General features: G+C 46.1%; 1 protein-coding gene, 1 long non-coding RNA gene and 1 other non-coding gene across 5 annotated transcripts in view; 2 read left to right on the forward strand and 1 right to left on the reverse strand.

Moving 5' to 3' along the window:
• Positions 1-453: 453 nt before the first annotated feature.
• Positions 454-15,910, reverse strand: LOC138429645 (uncharacterized). The gene is made up of 3 exons (XR_011252872.1): positions 15,796-15,910; positions 2,612-2,741; positions 454-941 (listed from the first exon to the last, which is right to left on the reverse strand). It is a non-coding gene; the product is annotated as an uncharacterized lncRNA (long non-coding RNA).
• On the forward strand, positions 5,875-5,947 carry TRNAV-CAC (transfer RNA valine (anticodon CAC)). The gene has a single exon. It is a non-coding gene; the product is annotated as a tRNA-Val (tRNA).
• Positions 14,555-22,455, forward strand: part of SCNN1B (sodium channel epithelial 1 subunit beta) — a 73,970-nt gene continuing 66,069 nt past the window's right edge. Inside the window, exon 1 of one of the 3 annotated variants that reach the window (XM_069571389.1) lies at positions 14,555-15,020. In XM_069571389.1, the coding sequence (XP_069427490.1) occupies positions 14,978-15,020 (43 nt within the window). In that variant the 5' untranslated portion in view covers positions 14,555-14,977. Of the gene's footprint in view, positions 15,361-22,455 lie in introns of all 3 variants that reach the window. The other 2 variants (XM_069571390.1, XM_069571391.1) reach the window with 2 other exon arrangements.

Here is a 22,455-nt window from a genome sequence, read left to right on the forward strand (position 1 = left end):
CTTCATGAGGAAGCAATCAAAGACAAGAAGTAGGGCATTCCACCAAAAGGACTATGAACCTGGTTTCTTCAGTGACCTGGAAAAAAGGGAGGAGACGCGAGAGAGATTCTAGACGTAGACACTTATGAGATGTGATCAAATGCAATATGAGGATCTTGACTGAGTCCTGGTTTGAAGCAATGTAAAAGGCATTTTGGGGGCAAATGGGGAAATGTGTATAAGGAGGAATTTAATGGCACTATGGATTTGGGGTTCATTTTGTTAGGTGTTATAATGGTATTGTGGCTAAGTAGTGTTTCATTTTTAACAGATTGAAAGAAACTGATAGAGATTAAGGAGAATCCTAGAGATCATTATTTAGTGATGAAATGTCATGTTGACTATAAATACTTTAAAATACTCAGGCCAAAAAAGGAAAGAGATGAAGCAAATACGGCCAGTGTTCACAAGTTATGTCTAGGAGATGTTCCTTACTTACAAGTCTCTTTACTCTTCTGTGCATTTGAAATTATTCAAAATAAATGACAAAAGAAAAGTGGAGTTTAAACAAGCACTCATTAACTGCACAAATAGTAATATCCCAAGCACTGATTTAGGCATTAGAGTTTTGCTCATTGATTTTTTTATTCATTATTTTATTTTTGGCTCCCCTGTCTTCGTTGCTGTGCACAGGCTGCTGCAGTGGCCAAGAGTGGGGGCTGCTCTCTAGCTGCGATGTGTGGGTTTCTCTTGTTGTGGAGCACAGGCTCGAGGCACGCGGGCTTCGGTAGTTGAGGCACTCAGGCTCAGTTGTGTGGCACAGGCTTTAGCTTCCTCACAGCATGTGGAATCTTTCCAGACCAGTGACTGAACCCACATCCCCTGCATTGGCAGGCGAATTCCTATCCCCTGTACCACCAGGGAAGTCCATGATTTAAGTCCTCACTTTCCTGAAATTACACCTGGTTGGAGAAAGAAGACAATCAATGCTCAACATCACTCATTATCAGAGAAATGCAAATCAAGACCACAATGAGGTACCATTTCACACCAGTCAGAATGGCTGCAATCCAAAAGTCTACAAGCAATGAATGCTGGAGAGGGTGTGGAGAAAAGGGAATCCTCTTACACTGTTGGTGGGAATGCAAACTAGTACAGCCACTATGGAGAACAGTGTGGAGATTCCTTAAAAAACTGGGACTAGAACTGCACTGCCTTATGACCCAGCAATCCCACTGCTGGGCATACACACTGAGGAAACCAGAATTGAAAGAGACACGTGTACCCCAATGTTCATCGCAGCACTGTTTATAATAGTCAGGACATGGAAGCAACCTAGATGTCCATCAGCAGATGAATGGATAAGAAAGCTGTGGTACATATACACAATGGAGTATTACTCGGCCATCAAAAAGAATACATTTGAATCAGTTCTAATGAGGTGGATGAAACTGGAGCCTATTATACAGAGTGAAGTAAGCCAGAAAGAAAAACACCAATACAGTATACTAACACATATATATGGAATTTAGAAAGAAAGTAACGATAACCCTGTATGCAAGACAGCAAAAGAGACGCAGATGTACAGAACAGACTTTTTGACTCTGCAGGAGAGGGAGAGGGTGGCATGATTTAGGAGAATGGCATTGAAACATGTATAATATCATATAAAAAACGAATCACCAGTCTAGGTTCGATGCAGGATACAGGATGCTTGGGCCTGGTGCACTGGGATAACCCAGAGGGATGGTATGGGAAGGGAGGTGGGAGGGAAAAAAAAAAAAGAAAGAAGACAATCAAGGAACCAAACAGATAAAGTGTAATGTATGTCAAGTGCCACAGAGAAAAACAGGGCATGCAAATAAGGACAAGAATTTCTGTATGTGGCATATATTGCTATTTCATATGGGATAATCAAGGAAGACCTCTCCGAGGACTGGCAGAGTCTCTACCTGAGAAAAGTAAGAAAAACAGTCCCTGGGAACTGACAAAGGAGCAAGAGGGACTGGCAAGCGCAAAGGCCCTGGGGTAGGAGCTGCTGCTAAGTCGCTTCAGTCGTGTCCGACTCTGTGTGACCCCATAGACGGCAGCCCACCAGGCTCCCCCGTCCCTGGGATTCTCCAGGCAAGAACACTGGAGTGGGTTGCCATTTCCTTCTCCAATGCATGAAAGTGAAAAGTGAAAGTGAAGTTGCTCAGTCGTGTCAGACTCTTAGCAACCCCATGGACTGCAGCCCACCAGGCTCCTCCTTCCATGGGATTTTCCATGCAAGAGTACTAGAGTGGGGTGCCACTGCCTTCTCCAGGGGTAGGAGCAGGAGGGGGTATTCAAGAGGCAACAAGGGGGCCAGTTAAAGTCACATGGAAGAACAATGGGAGAATGTTAGGAGATAAGCTCAGAGAAAGTAACAAAGGGGATGGGGGGTTTCAGATAAAGGGGAAACTTACAGGCCATTTCAGCTCTTATTCTCACTAAGTGAGAAGGAAAACATTAGATTTTACTTAGATCTTTTTTTTTTGAAAATGGTTTTTATGGAAATTTCTAAATATACGAAAAGTAGAGAGAATAGAATAATGAACACACAAGTACTCATTATGCCGTTTCGACATTATCAGTTCATGACCCATCTTACTTCATCTGTATCTTCCACACCATCCTAATGCATCGTTTTGAAGTGGATCCCAGACATCTTCCCATTTCACCTCTAAATATTTCTGCACATAAGCATGCCTTGGAAATATCGCAGGTTTGATTCCAGATCACTGTGAATACAAAGTAAATGTCACAATAAAGCAAGTCATAAATATTTTGGTTTCTCAGTGCACATGAAAGTTATGTTTATACTTTACCACAGCCTATTAGTATGCAATAGCATTATATCTAATAAAACAAGGTTATAGCTTAATTTAAAAATACTTTCTTGTTAAAAATATGCTTACCATCAATTTGAGCCTTCAGTGATTTGTAGTAACATCAAAGATCGATCATTGATCACAGATCATCATAATAACGTATAATAGTATAGTAATAATAATATAAAAATATAATAATAATAATATAATATATAATAATATTATATATAATATAATATATAATTATTATATTATATTATATTAACTATTGCAAGAATTAAGTAAAATATGACAGAGACACAAAGTGAGCAAATGCTATTGGAAAAGGAAAAAACGATGACAATAGATTTGCTCAACACAGCACTGCCACAAACCTTCAGTTTGTAAAACCTGCAATATCTGCAAAGCACCATAAAGTGAGGTCTGCCTTTATATCTTTAAAATATAAGGTCTCTTTTTGACACAGATGTGTATAACGGACTTTTGGACTCAGAGGGAGAGGGAGAGGGTGGGATGATTTGGGAGAATGACATTCTAACATGTATACTATCATGTGAATTGAATCGCCAGTCTATGTCTGACGCAGGATGCAGCATGCTTGGGGCTGGTGCATGGGGATGACCCAGAAAGATGTTATGGGGAGGGAGGTGGGAGGGGGGTTCATGTTTGGAAATGCATGTAAGAATTAAAGATTTTAAAATTTTAAAAAAAAAAAATAAATAAATAAATTTAAAAAAATAAAATAAAATAAAATATAAGGTCTCTTTTAGAAAACTCACAAAAAACCATTGCTATACTTAAAAATGTAAGAATAAGTTCTATATACCACAATTGTGTTCAAATGTGCCGTTTTATTGATAATTTTCACAGAGTTTGCATGAATCAGCATCCAAGTAAGTCATGAATTGCAATTGTTGGAATAGCTCTTAAACCTCTTTTAATCTCTAGGATTCTCCTCAATTTCTATCAGTTTCTTTCAATCTGTTGAAACTGGTCCTTTGTCTTATAGTTTCCCACCATCTGAATTTCACTGGGTATATCCCCATGGTGTTATTTAACAAGTTCCTCTGTTCCCTGGATTTCTCATAAACTTGTAGTTACATGTTGTTGTTGTTGTTATTCAGTTGCCCAGTCGTGTCCAATTCTTTGCAACCCCATGGACTGCAGCACGCCACGCCTCTCTGTCCCTCATCATCTCCTGGAGTTTGCCCAAGTTCATGTTAATTGCATCTGTGATACCTTCCAGCCATCTCTTCCTCTGATGCCCGCTTCTTCTGCCCTCAGTCTTTCCCAGCATCAGAGACTTTTCCATTGAACCATCTATTTGCATCAGATGACCAAAATACTGAAGCTTCAGCTTCAGCATCAGTCCTTCCAGTGAATATTCAGGGTTGATCTCCCTTAAGATTGACTGGTTTGATCTCCTTGCTGTCCAAGCGACTTTCAGGATTCTTCTCCAGCACCACAGTTTGAAGGCATCAATTCTTTGGCATTCTGCCTTCTTTATTGTCCAGCTCTCATAACCATGCATGACCACTGGGAAGACCATAGCCTTGGCTATGCAGACCTTTCGTCAGTAATGTCTCTGCTTTTCAATACACTGTCTAGCTTTGTCGTTGCTTTCCTTCCAAAAAGAAATTGTCTTCTGAATTCATGGCTGCAGTCACCAGCCACAATGATTTTGGAGCCCAAGAAGAGGACATCTGTCACTACTTCCACCTTTTCCCCTTCTATTTGCCGTGTAGTAATGGGGTTGGATGCCATGATCTTAGTTTTTTCAATATTTAGTCTTAAGCTGGCTCTTTCACTCTCCTCCTTCACCCTCATCAAGAGTCTCTTTAGTTCTTGTTCAGACAGACCTAATCACAATCAAGGGGGGGAGGGGGTTGTGTTTGTTTTTTGGCAAGAATACTTCATAAATGAAGTTAGGGACTTTCAGCAAGGGATGTATACTGTTTGATTGCCGCTCACATCAGGATATAAGCAGCCACGAATGACCTTTGCCCAGGTTCACTAATTCATTAGAAGTTTCGAAGTGCTGACATTTTATTTTTTCTTTCTTTAGTTAGATGGTATGTATACGTACAGAACATTTCCTCACAGCAACTATCTGGTTACCCTGTATAGCACAGGCAGAATACATGCTTGACTCTTTCCTTTATTCGAAAGTGAAAGTGAAAGTTGCTCAGTCGTGTCCAACTCTTTGTGACCCCATGGACTATACAGTCCCTGGGGAATTCTCCAGGCCAGAATTCCGGAGTGGGTAGCCTTTCCCTTCTCCAGGGCATCTTCCCAACCCAGGGATCAAACCCAGGTCAAAACAATGAACTGGCTGTCTGATCTAATCGGCTGTCTGTTCTCTAATACCACGAAACAAATCACCACATTTAGTGGCTTACAACAGCACACATTTCTTCTCTTTCAGTTCCTGTGGGTCAGGGGTCCCAGCATGGCTTAGCTGGGTCCTCTGCTGCAGGGTCACCCATGAAGCTACCGTGGAGGTACTGGCTGGGGCGGTGGTCTCACTGGAAGGCTCAGCTGGGGAGGGATTTGACTCTGACCTCACTTATGTGGTGGGGGAGGGGACTACACAGGGTGTCAACGCTAGGAGGGGAACCTCAAGGGCCATCTCAGGATAACGCTGCCACAACCACTATGTTCCAAGGTGACTACTAAGTTTCCTCTTTTGTTTGTTTGGTATGACCTGGATTATTAAAAGATAAAAGGATTATCCTGTCAGCTGCGTGGAGACTATGTGCCAGTATGCCAGGGGACCTGCTGTCAACATCCCCATAGCCTCATTGTTTGCCGCGTCACCATTAAGCCCTGCAACATGATCCAAACCTCATAAGTGAAGTAAAAAGACAAGAAACAGGCAAGGAGGAAACAATAGGAGATGGAATTTATCCCCAGAATGTGCAATGAGTGGAAATCTGTGTGCCTCTATTTCCTTCCTGTACATTTAGGCTAATAGTCTCTACCTCCCTGGGCTATTGTTAGTTAGTACATGTGAAATGTTTCGAGCATTGGTTGGCAGAGGAGTTCTCTGGTGGTCCAGTGGCTAAGACTCTGCATTCACAATGCAAGGGGCCCGGGTTCAATCCCTGGTCAGGGAATTATTTCCCACATACTGTAACTCAAGGTTCCACATGCACAGTGAAGATCAAAGATCCCATGTGCGGCAAGTAAGACCCAGCCAAATAAATAAATAAATGAATTTTTAAAAATAGAGCTGGCACTGCAAGTGCCACCTAGGTGTAAGTGGTTGCTGCTGCTATTTTATCGTTGTTGAAATGATTATTGTCACTTATGTGATTACACGTTAATATTTGCTGACTTCTCTAAGGCTGCCTGGTTGGTCCTGGGCTATGTGCCCATGCTAGCTGGAAAGGCTTTTGCTTTCAGTAGACAGAGCCAAATGAAAGTCTCCTATTTTTCTTCCCAGCATGAATGAGTGATTCATGCCACTTCAGTAGCAATTAAATAGCTTCAGAAGTGAATCTGACTCATTAAATATCCAATTGGCTGGGAGAACTTGGCCCTAAATTAAACCAAGCCCCTTCTAGTCTTTTTAAAAGGTGAACACTATTCACTAGGGATTTTTTTAAAGTTTTAATTACACAAGTGGTATATGAATATACTCTTTTATTTTAAATGATGAACACACCTAAAGATAAGATTCTCCGGACTTCCCTAGTGATCCAGTGGTTAAGAATCTGCCTGCCAATGAAAGAGACATGAGTTTGATCCTGCTCTGGGAAGATTCCACAAGCCATGGGGCAACTACGCTTGTGAGCCACAGCTGCTGGGTCTGTGCTCTAGAGCCTGTGCTCCGCAACGAAGAGAAGCCACCCCAATGAGAAGCCAGGGCACCGCAACGAGAGAGCAGTCCCAACTCGCCACAGCTAGAGAAGGTCCATTAGCACCAACGAAGACCCAGTTCAGTTCAGGCGCTCAGTCGTGTCCGACTCTTTGCGACCCCATGAATCGCAGCACGCCAGGCCTCCCTGTCCATCACCATCTCCCAGAGTTCACTCAGACTCACGTCCATCGAGTCCGTGATGCCATCTCATCCTCTGTCGTCCCCTTCTCCTCCTGCCCCCAGTCCCTCCCAGCATCAGAGTCTTTTCCAATGAGTCAACTCTTCGCATGAGGTGGCCAAAGTACTGGAGTTTCAGCCCAGCACAGCCTAAAAACCAGAGAGAGACAAGGTTCTGCTTGAGGACACTCACCTCTGCTTCCTCTCTCTCATTCGAGAGGCAACCATGGTTAATAATCTGATATGTATTCTTTGAGAGCTCTATCTTTGCGTTTACATGGTTTTATATGTTTTTATGTAAATAATGTTGTTTGGCATGCATTATTCTGCAACTTTCTTAAATAGCTGCAAATGACTCATTAAACACCAAGTTATCTGGGAAGGTTTGGTCTTAAATTGTCTCACACCCCACACCAGATCCTCCAGCAAATTATGTCAGCTATCCTTGAAAAATACATCCAGAATCTAACCACTTCTCACCCCCTCCACAGCTCTGACCCTGGACCCTGCTCCAGCTTCCATTTCAACTTTCGATCAGATACACCTAAAAAATTTGAAAGCAAGTTCTTAAAAAGGTATATTTACCTTTGAATAGTAATTACTCAGTGCTACCTATGTTCATTGTAGCAGTCTTCACAATGGCCAAAAGATGGAAATAATCCAAATGTCCAGTGGATGGGGGGATAAAATGTCATATACATTACACTGGGCTATTATTCAGTGTTTAAAAGGAAGGAAATTATGTCACATGCTACGGTATGAATGAGTCTTGTAGACATGAGATAATCAGACACAAAAAGGCAAATATTGTATGATTTCACTTAAATGGAGTATCTAGCTGAGTTAAACTGATAGAGACAAGAGTAGAATAATCACTATTCTACCAGGAGCTGGAAGGAGAGGAAACCGGATAGTTCTGGAGACAGGTGATGGCGATGGTTGAACAACAACATGAGTATACTTAATGCTGCTGTACTTATACTTTTAAATGGTTAAAATGGTATTGTTATGTGTATTTTATCACAATAAAAAACACATCAGAAATTTTTGATCAGGTTGCTTGCTTGCATGCTTAGTTGCTCAGCCGTGTCCAACTCTTTGTGACCCCATGGACTGTAGCCCACCAGGTTCCTCTGTCCGTGGGATTTTTCAGGTAAGAATACTGAAGTGGACTGCCATTCCCTTCTCCAGGGGATCTGCCTGACCCTGGGACTGAACCTGTGTCTCCTGCATTACAGGCGGATTCTTTACCTGCTGAGCCACCAGGAAAGCGCCTTTGATGGGGTTATATCACCCCAAAACCTCTACAAGCCCACATCTCAGGGCTTCAGGACCAAAGTCCCTACCCTGGCCTACAAGGGCCTGTCCTGGGTTGTTTCCACGCCCTGTGCGAACTTTCTGAATCTCCCTCTCATGGTCTTCTTGTTCACTTCCACTACAGACATGCTGGCACCTTTACTGCTTTTCAAACACGCCAGGCATGCTTTGCCTCAGGGCCTTTGCAGTTTCTATTCTTCTGCCTGGTACATTTTTCTCCCAGGTATCTGCAGGGCTGGCTTCTTCTCCTCCTTTAGGCTTATGGATCTTAGTTCCCTGACCAAGGGTTGAACTCATGCCCCAGCAGTGGAATCACAGAGTCCTAATTTCTGAACTGCCAGCTGACCCTACTTTTTAAAACTCAACTTTCACCCCACCCCTTTTGGCCTGCATTCTTCTTCTCCACAGCAGTTAAACCATCTAAAAGCTTCTTTGTCTTATTTATTGTCTGTCTTGCCTCACTAGAATGTATGAGTGTTCGAATGTTTTAAAGTCTCCAAGCAGCAACCTGACCTTTCTCAAGGTTCCTGGATGCCACTGATAACCTCAATAGCAAAGTTGCAAAGTTTGTTCTCAGATCTTCCTTTTCCTTGGGTCACAGCCCAGAAGCTGATTAAATTTTTCCTCTAGGCCAGGAAGGGGAGACAAATGGAAAGGTATGTGCTCTGAGTGACCAGGTGAGCCCTGAGTGCCAGCCTGGCTGTTCCCTGTGTGATTTAGACTCCATGGCTGGATTTCTGGGAACAAAGTGAAAACTGCCAGCCTTGGCAGTAGCTGGGAGCTTTTGTGGCAGACTGGCCTGGTGAAGAAGAAGAAGCAGAGACGGCCTGGACGTGATGGGAGCAGAGGCTCCATACTCAAACATCTATCAGTCATCAATGCACAGGCAAGCTGGGCAAGGGGACACTGGACAACTTGGAAATGGAGAATCACGGGAAATCAGGACCCATTCAGCTGCCACTCAGCTCCAGGTGACTCGGACCAAGCAGGAATGAAAGCATTCTTGTTGCCAGACCTCCTGACTGCTTATTTTCCAGAGAATCAGGAAGTTGATTTTTATGAGCTATTTTCTCACTTTTAAACATTGGTTAAAATTTTTTTTTTTTAAATACCACATGATCTTACAAAACATGTTTGAAAACTGGATCTCTTCCATCCCCATTCCCTCCCATACACACCCGCCACTGTTTACAAATCTGCAGTTTAGGAAAACACTTAAGAACATGGACTTTAGCTCCAGAGAGACCTGGCTTCGCTGCTATTTGGGCCAAGTTCCTTGACATCTGCAAGTCTGTTTCTTTATCTGTAAAATGGGAACAAAACTAGAACCTACCTCATAAGATTGTTTGGGAGGATAAAGGAGACTTAGCAAGGTGCCTGGCAAATAGTATCACAATTCAATATGAGTAGTAGTAATTGGAGAAGGCAATGGCACCCCACTCCAGTACTCTTGCCTGGAAAATCCCATGGATGGAGGAGCCTGGTGGGCTGCAGTTCATGGGGTTGCTAAGAGTCGGACACGACTGAGCAACTTCACTTTCACTTTTCACTTTCATGCATTGGAGAAGGAAATGGCAACCCACTCCAGTGTTCTTGCTTGGAGAATCCCAGGGACGGGGGAGCCTGGTGGGCTGCCATCTATGGGGTCGCACAGAGTCAGACACAACTGAAGTGACTTGGCAGTAGTAATTGGGGGAAGGGGGAGCCAAAGGGTACTACTAGGGAGAGAAAGTGGAATAATAGAAAGGTCGTGCATGGTATGAGCTGGTGTGATGTGGTCAGAGGCAGAGGAACATCCAAGCTTGCTTGCTATGGCCTGAGGGAATGAGACTGAAGATCCAGGACCCACCATAAGCAATGGACTCAGGTAAAGATTCTGCCTGGTGGCTCAGGCAGTAAAGAATCCGCCTGCAATGCGGGAGACCTGGGTTCGAACCCTGGGTTGGGAAGATCCACTGGAGGAGGGCATGGCAACCCACTCCAGTATTCTTGCCTGGAGAATCCCCATGGACAGAGGAATCTGGCTGGCTACAGTCCATGGGTTTGCAGAGTCCAACATGACTGAGTGACTAAGCACAGCACACAAGGATTCTGCCAACCACGCCAGAGACCAGCACGTCCCAGGTCTTCCAGGCCTATGGGTGGCACTGCATCTCTAAGAGGCTCTCTATCTCAGAGGGTGGCACAGGTCCCAAGCCAGAATTTGTCTGAATGACCCAACTGTAGGACTTTACATCTGTGCTTGTGGGAGTTAATCTTCTTAGTTTGGGACCTGACATTTCAGATGTCAAGATTCTGCAACTGTCCCTCCTGACTTCCTTCTTTTGTAGTTTGGATAAAATTTTCACCAGAATCACTCAGGAGGAATACAGTGTGTGATTTCTAGGCCAGGGCAACATCAACTTGGATGGGGGTGGTGATACCTGAAATCAGCATCACCAGGATCAAAATATGGATGAGGGGTAAGAAAAGGAGGCTGACCCAAGAACTAAATCATGTGCACTTACCTAAAGTAGAATAAGTGGGTATTCAGTGACCCTCCTCTCCTTAGGGGAAAAAAATAGTCACCTTATCTTTTATGCAATGTATTTTTAAAATAGTCATTACAAAGAACAGCATTTAACACTCTACGGATCCCCAGGGCTGGCTTGGCTGATCTTGGATTCCTTTTTATATTTATCATCTCCTAGAATTGCACTACCTTGTCTAAAGAAAGCAGGAGGACTATTCTTCCACAATAATATAGAATAAGATATTTAGGGGGCACTTACCTTTCAAACCAGTCATGAATCTATCCAGGCCTAAATTTGCCCCAACTGTGCCATAACTCACCCCACATATCTTTGTCTAGAAAAAGATTTTTGTTTTCTCGCCAAGTGATCCATGGTTCTAAACACCTGGCAAAAGTCCACACAGACTCTCTTATGTCCTTCAATCAACTCTGAGAACACCGCTCTCCGTGTTCACAACTGTTTAAAATACATACTTCAAAATTTGTCAGCCTAATATCACCGAGCTCGTAGTTCCTATGCATCCCTCAAATGCCACCTCCCCCACAGTGGAAATCATGACATAAAGAAAGACATAACATTGGTGCAAAGCTGCCCACAGCAACACAGTCCCAGCGGAGACACACCGAATGATGTTTTCCTGGGCCTGGCTAGGAAAGCAGAGTGTGAACCAAATAGAAAACCTTCCAAAATAACATGTATTCGCTGGAACAATATGAAATTGCCATTTTTGTATCAACAATTTTAATGATCACAGCTACATGTATTAGGGCAGTGGTTTTCAAAGTGTGATTTACAGACTTCGGGGGAGGTTGGGGTGGGGAGTAGGGATGTGTCCCAAAGATCCTTTCAAGAAGAACGTGAAGTCAAAACTGTTGTCATAAATGTTATTTGCCTTTTCACCATATTGACATTTGCCCTGAGAAAAGCAATGAAAGTGAAAGTCGCTCAGTCATGTCCGACTCTTTGCAACCCCATGGTCTATCTGGAATTCTCCAGGCCAGAATACTGGAGTGGGTAGTAGCCTTTCTCTTCTTCAGGGGATCTTCCCAACCCAGAGATCAAACCCAGGTCTGCTACATTGCAGGCGGATTCTTTACCAACAAAGCTATCAGGGAAACCCCCGAGAAAAGCAATGGTGAGTAAAATTACAAGAAGCTGAATTTCCTTCCTGTATTCATTTCAACTAAACAACATAATGCAACAGATTGAGTTTAGAGGCAGATTATGAACCCACCTATCCTTTTTAAATTTTAATCGAAGTATCAGTTCAGTTCAGTTGCTCAGTCGTGTCTGACTCTTTGTGACCCCATGGACTGCAGCACGCCAGGCTTCCCTGTTCTTCACCAACTCCCAGAGCTTGCTCAAACTCACATGCATCAACTCAGTGATGCCATCCAACCATCTCATCCTCTGTCATCCCTTTCTCCTCCTGCCTTCAGTCTTTTCCAGCATCAGGGTCTTTTCCAATGAGTCAGTTCTTCGCATCAGGTGGCCAAAATATTGGAGCTTCAAAGTCAGCATCAGTCCTTCCAATGAATATTCAGGATTGATTTCCTTTAGGATTGACTGGTTTGATCTCCTTGCAGTCCAAAGACTCTCAAGGGTCTTCTCCAACAGCACAGTTCAAAAGCATCAATTCTTCAGTGCTCAGTTTTCTTTATGGTCCAACTTTCACATGCGTACATGACCACTGGGAAAACCAAAGATTTGACCAGATGGTTGATGTACACTTGAAGTACAGTTGATTTATATATAGTTGAAGTAAATTGAAGTATAGTTGATTTAAAATATTGTGCTCATTTCAGGTATTCAGCAAAGTGATTTGTAGATAGGTAGTTTTATGTCCTCTAAATACCTATGTATATATTGTTTTGTGTGCTCTAAAATTTTTACTTGAAGTAATTCATACTGTAAAAATTGATCTGCTACAGTGACGTGCACAGGCTCTGGATTAAGACTGACTCTGGATTCAAATCTTGACTGATGATTCCTAGTTGCATGACCTTGGGCACGTTATTCAACTGCCTGTACCATACTTTCCTCCAGGAATAATACTTGTACATATCCCATGGGATTGCTCTGAGTGTTAATATACTATACAAGTTCCTAGGAACAGCATCTGGCACAGAGTAAGCACTACAAAAGTGTTTGCTCTCATTATTATGTCAGTCTGCTTGCTTTTTTCACTCAGGATTTTTTTTTACGTGTTTGTGTCAGATCTTAGTTAAGTCAGGTAGGACTCTGTTGCAGCATACTGACTCTCTAGTTATAACTCAGACTTAGTTGCTCCTCAGCATGTGGGATCTTCGTTCCTCGACAAGGGATCAAACCCACATCCCTTGCATTGCAAGGTGGATTCTTAACCACAGGACCAGCAGGGAAATCCCTTCACTCATGATTTTGAACCTTCATATGCCTAGACGGAATAGGTTCTTGTTTGGGGCTGTATAGTATTCCATCACATGAACAAACATTCCACATTATCTTTTTATCTATTCATGGTCACATTGAGCTTTCATTGCTTTTGTGTGAACTTTCTCTAGTTGCAATGAGCGAGGGCCACTCTTTGTTGCAGTGCCAGGGCTTCTTATCTTAGTGGCTTCTGTTACTGTGGAGCACAGGCTCTAGGTGACCAGGCTTCAGTAGTTGCAGCACACAGGCCCAGTAGTTGTTCCTTGGTATGTGGAATCTTCCTGGACCAGAGATAGAACCTATGTCCCCTGCATTGGCAGGCGGATTCTTATCCACTGTGCCACTGGGGAGATCCCCAAACATTCCACATTTTATTATGTCTCTGCTGCAAATACTGACAATGATAAGCTTCTTTCTACTTATAGATATTCATAAGTTTATAACATCAAAAATCTTCTCAGATGACTAATTTTCTCCAGTAAGGATCGCCTCTGTGGTAGGCAGAATAACAGTTAAAAGATGTCTCAGTCCTCGTTCCTAGTACCTGTTAATATGTTAAATTATGTGACAAAGAGTAAGTAAGACTACAGATAGAATTACGATTGGTTAGAATTAGAAATGGAGACATTATCCTGGATTGTCCATCCAGATGGGCTTCCGTGATGGCTGAGTGGTGAAGAATCCCTCTGCCAATGGAGGAGATGTGGGTTTGATCCCTGGGTCAGGAAGATCCCCTGGAGAAGGAAATGGCAACCCACTCCAGCATTCTTGCCTGGGAAATCTCATAGACAGAGAAACCTGGTAGGCTACAGTCCATGGGGTCTCAAAAGAGTCGGATCCGACTAGCAACTAAACAACTACAACAACAATCCATCCAGGTAAACCGAACATAATCACAAGAGTCCTTTTAAGTGGAAGAGGGAGGTAGAGGAGAGACAAGACAAGACAAGAAAGACAGTCAGTATTCAGAAGCTAGAAAAGGCAAGAAAATAGATTCTCCCCTAGTTCCTCCAGAAGGAACACAGTCATACCACTTCTTGATTTTAGTGGTGTCCCACTTCTGACCTCCAGAACGCTAAGATAATACATTCGGACGTATTAAGCTAGCACTCCTGTGCTCATTTGTTATGGCAGCAAGAGAAAAGAAACGGGCTCTAAATGGTGGCTCTGTGGTAAAGAATCCGTCTGCCAATGCAGAAGATGTGGGTTTGATCGGGAAGATCCCCTGGAGAAGGAAATAGCAGCCCACTCCAGTATTCTTGCCTGGAGAATCCCATACACAGAGGAGCCTGGAGGGCTACAGTCCATGGGATCGCAAAGAGTTGGACACCACTGAGCAAATGAGCATTCAAGCACCGCCGGACAGAGAAAGGCTGACATTTGGGGTTTGCCATGCACACGTGAAATGGATATATGAAATTAGCGTCCTTGGAACTTCCACCAGATGGGAAGAGGGAAGGAAGTGAGGATTAGAGAAGGGAGCCTGGCAGCTGCTGAGGCTGCAGCACAGGTGTAGCGGGTGTCACTGGGAGGAAGCCAGAGGTCCAAACAGATGGGGTCCTCATGGGCTGACAGGAATCTGCGAGTGACCTTGGAGCAGGTGGCCAAGGACAGGAAGCAGAAGATCACTGAGAGTCCAGAGCTCCGGTGAAGGGCAGGGAAATCAGCTGCAGAAGCCGGTTCCTATGCAAACTCCTGGAAGTCCTCACGCCGCCCGAGGACACTGCCTGCGGCGGGTTAGGGTTGCGATGATTGGACAGGTGTGCGCCCTGAGTCCAGGCGCGCCGCGGGGCAGAATGGGGCCCTGCGCAGGGCCTGTGTGTGCTGCTGGGACCGTGGTCTTTCTGGGAACACGAGGATGACGGATGACGGGGTCTGTGTGTACGGATCTGTGCCACGCATCTGGAGGTGCGGAGGGAAAATGCGGGGGTGTGTGCGCAAGAGTCTGGGTGGATGAGCTGGGGAGACGCGGCTGTGGACGCGGGAACAAGGGAGCGCGCGAGGCCAGAGCTCCTTTGAGGGCAGAGGGAGAAAGAAGGGCCGCGGGAGCCGCGCGGTGTGGTGGCCCGGCCGTCCTCCCCGCCAAGCCCCGCCCGCCGCGCTCCCGGGCTTCCCCGCCCCGCGGCCCGCTCCCTCCCCGTCCCTGTCTCCGCGCGCCCGCGGCACCGCCGCCAGAGCCGCCCGGCCGCCGCCGCCAGCCGCCGCCGCCGCCGCCGCCGCACGCACCCCGAGCCGCCGCGGGAAGCAGGTATGACCGCGACGCCGGGCTCCGCGCTTTCCCCGCCGCCCGCCCCGCCGTTTCCCACCCGAGGGCGCTCGGCGCTCGCGCCCGCGGCACTGCTGGGATCCGGCCTCGGGCGCAGGGCGACCGCCCGGCAGGATGGGGAGGGGAAGACCCCCGGACGCGAGCCGAGGTTTCGGACGAGTGCGCCGTCGGGGGCGGCCGAGAGGGTGGCGGCGTCCTCGGCACCGAAGGGGCGGGATGCGAGGTCCTCTGGGAGGGTGACAACAGCGACACCTGAGAGCTAGGCGCCTGGACGCACAACGCGTTGCTGAACTTAGGTTGTCTTCACGGTGTTTCCATTTAACAAAGGGGAAAACTGAGGGCCAGAGGCCGCAGCAGCTTCCCTGGGTCCTTGGGACAAGTTGCTGAGGCCAGATTCTGAGCACAGAGCTCACTCACCTTAGCCTCCTCGACCAGCCTCCCTCTGGGGAACGGGGGTGTCTTCAATGAGTGTGCCCCTTGAGACTGCCCAGCGCGGGGAGACCAGCTCCGAAGGCCCTGCTCTCTGTTTCCCAGAGAAGCAGAAGTCAACACTTAGGTGGGCTGGGCAGGGGTGGGGGCGGGGTTGGGGGCAGAACGTGTGCCGCTGAAGCGGGACCTTGTCGTCTAGTCTGGAGGGAGAAACTGAGGCAGGGGGAGGTTTAGAGAGGAAGTTGCAGAGCTTCTCCATCCACAGGGGGCAGGACAGCTCCCCCTACCACCCCCCACCCCCCCCCCCACACACACAGACACCCGCCCATCTCCACTGGAGTGAGGGCAGAACAGCCAAAGCAATGGATTGACCCCGACAGCTCAGTCCTCAGTCCACGGGAGGCTTGTGTGGCTAGTTCCCTGAACCTACGCATCCCCTGCATGAGCAATGACCCCACCTGCCTGCCCACTGAACTGCGCGATCCAAGAAGGAATATACACTCATCCGGTCTCCTTTGCCTGTAACCCCTGCCCCCCTCAAAGGTTACCACCTTCATATTTGGGGGTGTTCCTTTTGGGTCTTTCCTACACCCATGCAGTCATATAGATGCCTATCCACAGAAAGTATGTAAGCGGCACAGTAACGAGGGTGGATGTTTCCAGAAATGGTACAGTACATCCGGCATCCTTCTGCAACTTGCCACCCCTCTCCACTCAGTTATCGTTGCTTTGAAAGTTATCCAAGTGGCTGCATATAAAGCCAGCTCATTTAAACTGCTGCCTTGTCTTCCACCATGGATATGCCAGGTGATAGTGCTGTTACTCCCCCAGTGGTATCCACCTCTTTGCAATCCCATAGACTGTAGACCGCCAGGCTCTTCTGTCCATGGAATTCTCCAGGCAAGAATACTGGAGTGGGTAGCCATTCCCTTCTCCAAGGGATCTTCCCGGCCCAGGGATCAAACCCAGGTCTCCTGCATTGCAGGCGGATTCTTTACCATATGAGCCGCAGGAAAGCCCATGGATATGCCTGCTGCTGCTGATACTGCTAAGTCGCTTCAGTCGTGTCCGACTCTGCGCGACCCCATAGATGGCAGCCCACCAGGCTCCCCCGTCCCTGGGATTCTCCAGGCAAGAATACTAGAGTGGGTTGCCATTTCCTTCTCCAATGCATGAAAGTGAAAAGTGAAAGTGAAGTCGCTCAGACGTGTCCGACTCTTGGCGACCCCATGGACTGCAGCCCACCAGGTTCCTCCATCCATGGGATTTTCCAGGCAAGAGTACTGGAGTGGGGTGCCATTGCCTTCTCCATGGATATGCCTATTGCTGAGTATTTAAGTTGTAACATTAGATGACTCTTTTCTATTTCAACCTCTTCTATAAATTGACATTTCTGGGTGAAATAAGATTTCTTTGTTCTTTGTTCTATACTAACTTCGCAGGATCTGAATTTGGGGGACAAGTTCCCCTGTTCCCCATTGCACACACACGTGCCATGCACACATGCACAAGGCACACACCCATGCACAGGTGTACGTATACACATCTCTGTCCTTCTGTCTTTGGACAAGGACAAACCCTGAAGCCCCTATCTGCGGTCATTGCTGAGCCAAAAGGCCTGGGACTGAGCCAGGCCACAAGCCCTGATTATCCAGGCCCTGGTGGGCAGAATTCCCATAAGGGACCGTGACCAGGAGTTTCCTCTAGACATGCTCGCAATGCCATCCCCACCATCCGGTAGGATATGGAAGGACTTAGAAACCATGTCTGACAGACTAGAGTGTCTAGGGTCTTCCTAGCGTACCACAGACTTTCCAGGTCCAGGCTGTGCCGTGGGAGTGTCCTTAGCCTAGACTGTGGGCTGGGACTGTCAAAAGTTTGGTGGAAGCTCTGATGACAGCTGGCTGAGGGAAGCTGGAATCCCAGCTCTTTGCATTACAGTCCCAGCTCCACCTCTTCCTTGCTTGGGCAATAACTCCCTTCCAGTGTCTGAGCCACAGTTTCACATCTGTAACATGGGATGATGACAAAGGCAGCCTCCCAGAACTGTTGAGTGGGTCAGTGGGATGACAAAACCAAGCACTTAGCACGTTGTCAGCACTCAGAAAGCAGCAAGTCTTATCTTGGACAGAGAAGACCCAGCGATGGCCCCAGGGAGGGGGTGACACTCAGGGCCACCATTTAGGACCTCATCTACATCCCAGCGCAGGGCAGAGAATCCCAGCGCTGAGTGGGACGGAGGGTGAGACCTCAGCGTATGGGAGCCACGCCCAGCTCACAGTGGGGTCCAGAAGTATCATGACACCTACAAAGGACCTACTGTGCACCTGGCCCTGAGCTAAGATACAGAAACAAACTGAGCCACGGTCCCCGCAAAGCACACCTGTGCGCAGCTTTTGTGAGGCCCATGCTCCTTTTGAAATTCCTATTTACTCCCAAGATTTTAAAAGGTGGGAGAATAGGATTTGGGGATCCTCCTGAGAAGAGAGGATCAGAAAAGCTGACAATTCCATCCCTAACTTTCGGCTGCCCCCTGGCATGGGGCAGGCACCCTAGAGCGTGGCACAGTCCCCAGCTGGCCCACCCCTTAAACATAAAGAGCAGCATACTATAAAAGTTAGTAACTCAGACTCCATAGCCAGCTTCTGCATCCCAGCTCTGGCGTGGATTACTTGTGTGATCAAAGCAAATTATCTAGCACTTTTTGGGAGACAGTTTTTTGATCTTTTTGAAAAATTTACATTTTTTTCACATGTGTGCACTGCTCTATTTATTTATTTATTTATTTTTGGCTGTGCTGGATCTTTGTTGCTATGCAGACCTTTTCTAGTTGCAGAGAGCAAGGGGCTGCTCTCGAGTTGCTGTGCATGGGCTTCTTATCGCGGTGGCCTCTCTTGTTGTGGAGCACAGACTCTTCAGGCAATTGGGCTTCAGTAGTTGCTGCTCACGGGCTCTAGAGCTCAGGCTCAGTAGTTGTGACGCACGAGCTCAGCTCCCCTGCAGCGTGTGGAATCTTCCTGGACCAGGAATCAAACCCGTGTCCCCTGTATGCGCAATCGGATTCCTATCCACTATTCCAATTTAGCACTTCTGTGATTCAATTTCCTCGTATGGAAAAGAGGGATAATAAGTAGCACTTCCCTCAAACATTATTTTCAGCATTAAATGAATCAACAAACCTCAGTCTCTTACAACAGTGCCAGGAGCATGGAATAGACTAAGCGTTGATGATGGTGATGCTCGCTGCTGGCGGTGTAAGCTGTCTGATCCCTGAAAGAGTGCAATTTGTATTCCAAATTGTACTGCACGTAAAATGTTGGGGGAGCACAAGTGAAAGAGGAAGGAAGGAATGAAAGTAACACTTTAAGCTCTTTCTTCAAAGAAGATGCTGCAATCCTGGATATTCTGCCCAAGGTCAGGAAGAGGACAACATTACAAGGAAAGTGACAAAAGGAGGGGACTTCTAAGATGGGTTTTAAAGGATCAATAGGCATTTCTCTGGAGCAATAGAGTGAGAAAAGCATTTCCACACAAAGGAAATAGCCTTTCCAAAGCCCTGGGAGCATGACCAGGGAGACCATGTTTAGGAAGTGACAATATCCAGTGTTACTTTAGGCAAGGTATCTCAGAGTATAGGGAGTGGCAGGATGATGAATCTGGGAAGACATAAAAGGATGAGGCTTTCAGGAAAGGGGATGTACATTTCTTCTGCTTCTACTGTGTGCAGGTGCCCTTGTAATCTCCACTCCCCCTCATCCTCATAGTACCCCAGGAATCAGGTTTTTTGGTCTCCATTTACTGATGAATTAGAGGCTCAGGAAGGTAAGCCACTTGCTCAAGAGCTCAGACTATGGTTCAGTGGCAGAACTGAAATCAGACCCCAGATCTGTCTGATTCTAAAGCCCATGTTCCCTCTCTGAGCCTCCTGTTTTCTCATTGGAAAGTGGAGGTAGTACTAGTGAAGCCTACTGAGTGGGCTTGGCGTGAGGATGAGATGAGATTGAGCATGCAGCCCTTAGCACAGTCCCTGGCACAGAGCAGTTGCTGTTGTTGTTGTGATGGAATATGTTGCTCTAGGTTTCGCGCCTGAACTCACACCACTGCCCAGCCTGAAATGGGGGTCCCCAGGGAGAGAATGTCCGGGGCTAGTCGATCTCTCTGGGCCAGAAACATCAGCATCACCTGGAGCTTTTGTCAAAATGCAGATTCTCAGACCCAATCTAGACCTTCTAAATTGGAGACCCTGAGGGGTGGCCCAGCAACCTGTATTTTAACAAGCTCTTCAGATGATTCTCATGAATGCTGAAATTTCAGAACCACTGACCTGGAGAAAACCTTCAAATGAGATCCTCCTTGGCCACCTGCCGGTGGCGAGAATTCTGTCCTCACCAAGAGCAAGCAACAAAACATCCCCTTCAGCACGGGAGGCTGGAAAGAACCATTTCTTTACAGATAAGAAAGTTGCCAAGGCCTTGTGGGGTTTTTACTTTTTAATATTTATTTATTTGACTGCATTCAGTCTTAGTAGCAGCCCTCGGGATCCTCGTTACACCATTCCGGCACACAGACTCTCTAGTTGTGGTGCGTGGGCTCAGGAGTTGTGGCTCAAGGCCTTAGTTGCCCCAAGGCATGTGGGATCTTAGTTCCCCCACGAGGGATCAAACTCTGCATTACAAGGTGGATTTTTAACCGCTGGACCACCACCAGGGAAGTCCCGGGGTTTTTATTCTTGACAGCTTGCTCTCCCTTCTAGTCTCACAGCCTCCAGGGGGCCCACCTTGAGAATCTAGGGGCAAGATTTGACTTGCAGAGGAGTTGTTCTCCAGGGCAGGATACCCCAGGCAGCTGAGGAGCTATCCCCCTCCAGTATGAAAGCCCTCAATTACAGACTCCCTGTGCCTGGGGGCCTTCATGGGCTGTCTCTTCTCCCTCAGAGCCTTGAGATCACGTGTCCAGGCCCAAGTCCAGGTTGGACAATCATGTTTTTTAGCGGACCTCTTAGGGAGAAACAGAGCCACTCTATATGTCATCTTCAAATCGCTGATCAGAGCAGAGAGGCCAGACAGCCTAATGGGTAGAAGCAGGGGCCTTGCCTTAAAGATAAAAGTTGTTAAGTCTGCCTACATAAAAATTAATTATTTCTACATGACCTCTGCAAGGAAATCAAACCAGTCAATCCTAAAGTAAATCAATCCTGAATATTCATTGGAAGGACTGATGCTGAAGCTGAAGCTCCAATACTTTGGCCACCTGATGCAAAGAACTGACTCCTTGGAAAAGACCCTGATACTGGGAAAGATTGAAGATAGGAGGAGAAAGGGACAGAGGTTGAGATGGTTGGATGGCATTCCCGACTTGAGCTAGCTTGGAGAGTTGGTGATGGACAGGGAAGCCTGGCATACTGCAGTCCATAGGGTCACAAAGAATGAGACATGACTGAGCAACTGAACTGAACTGATATGACCATAACAAACAAAAATCCATAAGCCCAGGCATGTCCAACTAATAAAAATATATGCCACTTTTATGACAGAGAGTTAATTTCATAGAGAGCTCTTACAAATTAAAGATCAACTGCTTGTTTCAAAAATGGAAGGAAAAAGGAATAGAGGATATGATTCAGCTGTTTACATCAAAAGAAATACAAATGGAATTCAAACAGATGAAAAGATGCCCAACTCTGAAAACAAAAGCACACAACAAAACCACATCAATTCTATTTTCCACCTGCAGGATTGCTAGGTAACACCCAGTGCTGGTAGAGACACCAGGATTCTCAGCCTTCCTTGGTGGGAGCATATACTGAGCAATCTCGGCAGGGGTGGTGGGGCAGGAGTTAGGAAAACTGTTGATATTTATGATGCTCACAACCTCTGTCTCTACCACTTCACCTCTTGAAATGTATCCCGTGGATATCGTTGCATTGGACACATTCTGTTAGAACAAAGAGACTCAGTGTTGTGTGAGAGCAAGTGATTGGAAATTAGCTAAACAGCCACCAGAGGGGAACTAACTGCCGTACATGTCCGTACAGCCATACAAGAGAATATGAGGCAGTCGGTCAAAAGACAGCAGTCGCTCTTCATGAATAAATGTGAAACCGTCTCCTGGATGTAGTGTAAAAAGAAAAATGCAAGGTATAGAACAGCATATAGTGTTCTACCAGGTGTGTGTGTGTGTGTGTGTGTGTGTGTGTGCCCGCGCATTTGTCTGTATTTTAAAAAGGGAGTTTAAGAGAATGGATACATGTATATTTATGTCTGAGTCCCTTCACCGTTCATTGGAAACTATCACATTATTTGTTAATTGGCTATACTCCAATACGAAAACAAAGTTTAAAGTAAAAGTAGATAATTAAAAAAGGGGAATCATGTGCATATATTTGTGTAGATTTGTATACACACATTAGGATTTGGAGGGCACACTAGAAGCTGGTGATACTGATTGATTTGGGGAAGGAAACTGATGAATAGGAAGCATACAATTTGGTACCCATTAGATGTTTTTTCCCCTCGTACAGTTGCTAGTGTTATAAAATCCAGCCACATGTATCTTCCTTCTCCTTACTTAAAATAAGCATGATGCTAGAGATAAGGTTAATTCCCCCTTTGACTGTGACCCAAATTATATAATATGTGTTCGAATAAA

This window comes from Ovis canadensis, chromosome 24, assembly GCF_042477335.2.
Source record: "Ovis canadensis isolate MfBH-ARS-UI-01 breed Bighorn chromosome 24, ARS-UI_OviCan_v2, whole genome shotgun sequence".
NCBI lineage: Eukaryota > Metazoa > Chordata > Mammalia > Artiodactyla > Bovidae > Ovis > Ovis canadensis.